Source organism: Montipora foliosa, chromosome 4 (genome assembly GCF_036669935.1).
Source record: "Montipora foliosa isolate CH-2021 chromosome 4, ASM3666993v2, whole genome shotgun sequence".
Classification (NCBI taxonomy): domain Eukaryota; kingdom Metazoa; phylum Cnidaria; class Anthozoa; order Scleractinia; family Acroporidae; genus Montipora; species Montipora foliosa.
In genome coordinates this window covers 28,813,074-28,817,014 of record NC_090872.1, presented here as the reverse complement: position 1 = coordinate 28,817,014, position 3,941 = coordinate 28,813,074, and the positions used below count along the sequence as shown (strand labels likewise).

At 42.9% G+C, this 3,941-nt stretch overlaps 1 protein-coding gene across 1 annotated transcript; it reads right to left on the bottom strand.

The window, feature by feature from the left end:
• Window positions 1–245: 245 nt before the first annotated feature.
• LOC138001182 (protein NLRC3-like) lies at window positions 246–3,492 on the bottom strand. The gene is made up of 2 exons (XM_068847835.1): window positions 3,461–3,492; window positions 246–885 (listed from the first exon to the last, which is right to left on the bottom strand). Exons 1-2 carry the CDS (start codon window positions 3,490–3,492, stop codon window positions 246–248), a joined length of 672 nt encoding a protein of 223 aa, XP_068703936.1.
• Window positions 3,493–3,941: the final 449 nt, after the last annotated feature.

Below are 3,941 nucleotides of genomic sequence, written 5' to 3'. Positions count from 1 at the left end.
CAAGGGACAAACTGGCTGTCTTTCTCTGTATCCTTATTTCCTCGTGACGCATTAGCAAAAAAATGAATTTCAACCTCTGAGGATGGGATATATAGTGGTCAAAATTCCTTAACCTTCACCGCCAAAATACAATATCTAGGGGTCATGAGATCTTTCCACATAAAGGTAAAACACTGAGCATGGAGTTAGGTTTCGTCGGCGTCGACGTAAACACTAAGATCTTAAGAAAGACGATCACGTTATCACTAATGCAATATGCGAGAGTCTAAACTAAGGCGAGGTGCAAACTCAACCCCGACGGAGTTGACACACAAACTTAAAGAGGCTAGAGAGGTGTTTACTGTTAGAGCCTTGGAAAGGGAAGTAGCACCCTCGTCATCAATGGAGTTGCAAGACAAATGCAGAGTGGTCATGGAGGTGTTTACTGTGAGAGCCTGGGAAATGGCAGTAGCACCCTCATCACGAATTAAGTTGAAAGACAAATCCAAAGTGGTCAGGGAGGTGTTTACTGTGAGGGCTTGGAAGAGGGAAGAAACATCCTCAGCACCAATGGAGTTGTGAGATATATACAGAGTAGTAAGGGAGATGTTTACTATGAGGGCCTGGGAAATGGCATGAACACCATGGTAACCAAAGGAGTTGGAAGACAAATTCAAAGTGGTGAGGGAGATGTTTAGTGTGAGGGCCTGGGAAAGGGGAGTAGCACCCTCATCACCAATGGAGTTGGAGGATGAATCCAAAATAGTAATGAAGGTGTTTACTGCGAGGGCAGGGGAAAGGAAAGTAGCACCCTCATTACCAATTGAGTTCAAAGACAAATCCAACGTGGTTAGTGAGGTGTTTACTATGAGGGGCTGGGAAAGGAGGACGTGTTTACAGTGAGGGCTTGGGAAAGGGAAGTAGAACCCTCATCACCAATGGAGTTGGAAGATAAATCCAAAGTTGTAAGGTGGATGTTTACTGCGAGGGCCTGGGAAACGGAAGCAACGCACTCGGTACCAATGGGGTTGTAAGACAAACTCAAAGTAGTAAGAGAGGTGTTTACTGTGAGGGCCTGGGAAAGGGAAATAGCACCCTCAGCACGAATGGAGTTGTGAGATAAATACAAAGTAGTAAGGCAAGTGTTTACTATGAGGGCCCGGGAAAGTGAAGTAGCACCCTTAGCACTTATGAAGTTGGAAGACAAATCCAAAGTATTAAGAGACGTGTTTACTATGAGGGCCTAGAAAAGGGAGTTTACAGCGAGAGCCAGTGAAAGTGTAGTACTCCGGCCATGTTGATTTGACAAATCAATTTCTGTCAAATGAAGATTCCTTCCAAGGTATCAGCCAATTTAGTATAAAGGTTTTTCCATCTAGTAGTCCAGTCCGGGTTCAAATAGACAAAACTCTCTCTATCATTGATCCAAAACTCAAAAAAAGCTACAAGTAGTAAATAGTTCTCAGAAACTACAAAAATTCGTCATGATTCTACACTCGAGGTGAGCAAAAACTATCAAAAACAAACCAAAAAACCCTAGTGATCGCTTCTCGGGAGAACAGACAAACAGCCGAAACTGTACTGTGCCTGCCTCTTATGGCACTGAAAAAAGTACCGTACGTATTACAATGGTACTTGACCGTAGACGTTTCCCGAGAAACTAATCTTAGCCAAAAGGCCGAGAAGCGATCAGGATACGGGATATTTAGGTAAAAAAAAAATGTAGGGATACGGGGTTTTTGTCCGAGGGGTGGGATTAAGGAGATACGGGATATTTTTTTAAAGTAGGAAGGCATTGAGTACGTGTGGTAGTGCAGTAACTTGACGCTTTTTTCCATAACTGGCAACTGAGCTGCGTTTTGTTTTTTCAGGAGATTCAAGTTGTCCTTAAGTAATATGTACATGGTACACGATATTGTTTTGGTATCGTAAATCATTTCAGTGCCATGGTAGATATCTTTGCTAAATACCCCCTATGAAGACATGTGGTTCAGTAAAATACTATACGCAGAAAGATTGAAGAAAATAATAGGAAATCGAGAAACATTTTGCTTCAAGGCTGACATGTTGATTATTTACATCTTCTTTTTCACCACTGACGAGCTTAAGCGTGTACTCTGAGATTCTCACAGCTTTCCAAGACCAGTGTTTACTGATGTTAAGATCTTTCCGGCGGGGTTAGTATCTGGATGGGGGACGTCAAAATATGCGACTTGCTGTCAGAAACATTCAGGGTCCCAAAAGGGTTTAGGGCTCCAGGGCTCCGGGCCTAAAAAGCGGGGCTCCAGGGCTCCATAGCAGCTACTTTAAGGGCTCCGGGCTCCACAGCTAGAAACGATCAGGGCTCCAGGCGGAGAAATGATCGGGCTCCGGGCTCCACAGCAAAAAAATCCTGGGCTCCAGGGACCCCCCTTTGGGACCCCCCCTTTGGGACCCTGAACATACGACCAAGAATTCTATTTTAACGCTCAAAAATGCGAACTAAGCAAGGTACAGATTTTGTGAGCCTGCTTTATGGAAAACCAAGTATTGACGCAAAAGTAAATAAATATTGATATGTAGTTTTTTAGGAGAGCAGAAGGAACTTTTAGGAAGTGTCGATCGAGAATAAAACAATTTGGCCTGAACAACAAAATTTGCGAAATGAAAACATCATAAATTTTGGTGCCACGAATATAACAAGTTACCATAAAAGAAAAACATTTCGGGAGACTTTTTTTACATTCAAATTTCGTACTCTTGGACGTTCAAGTAAAATCGCAAAATCGAAAGTGACATGGATTTTAGCGGCCGCACAGGCATACAACCCTAAGGATGCGAGAGCGCGTGACGTCACGTTATTTTGAGACAGTTGTAACGGCCGATTCAACTAATCGAGGAAAATGTTCCATAAAAAAACTTCAAATCGCGATGTTTTTTTCGAAAATACATTTTATGGACAGTCACATAAATAAAGTTCACTTACCTACTATTTTCTACGTTGTCCTGACTGATTTGATGGTTTTTTGGCACGCTTCGATTTCCTCTTCAGATGGCATGCGTCGTCACATACAATATAAATTGACAAGCTTGTCAATCATGGCGGGCGGAAAGATTCCTCAACAAATGCTTTCATCTAAATAACGGAAGTGCGCCAAGGTGGCCAAGTGGTAATTGTGAAGGTTGGGAAAAGTGTACGTGTTCTAATCGTGGCGGGGAAGTTTGGAAATACGGAAGGGAATAAAAGTAAATTCACTCGATCGGAGCTTAATTCAATATCCGTGGGGTATGCACATTTGTGACTACCAACTAAAAAAAGACACCATACCGGTATTATAAATACCGCACAACTTGACACCCCGCAAAACAAAATGGCGCCGGACCGTTTTCAATCTTCAATGGCTCGCGTGCGCGCGGACATAATACCCCTCTCCTTGATTGAATACAATTTATGTTACCGACCGCTGGGCAACAAAGAAACCATATCGCAAATGATCCTAACCTGAGATCAGACCCATCCTTGGCTTCGCCCATATGTTTGTTCTCTTATGTCGTCGCTCGCTAAAATTGGGCCTGACCAAAAGTCTCTCTTGATCTGATTGGCTGTTAAAATGCCGGAAGTGAAAACGTCATTCTGACTGCGCACAGATCTCGCGAAGTCCTCGAGACTGACCGCCATTAGCGTACGAAAAAAATTGCTGCCTTGTTTTTGCTTACAATGACGTGGAGGGTGCAACTTGATTATATTTGTATAAATGGAGATATGCCATCTGAAACATCCCATAACTTGTCCAGAATCGGGTTTGAATCTCTGGAAAGACTGAAATTAGCGATTCCGTTGTCGAGCTCTTTGGCCGTGTGGTTGAAAGTACTTTGGCACTCACTTCCCTGATGTTTTGAAAGCTAAATAGCTGGTTCTTTCAAATGGCAATGAAAGCCGATGAATATTGGTTTCCTGGATAAGACAAAGGAAGTATATTTGC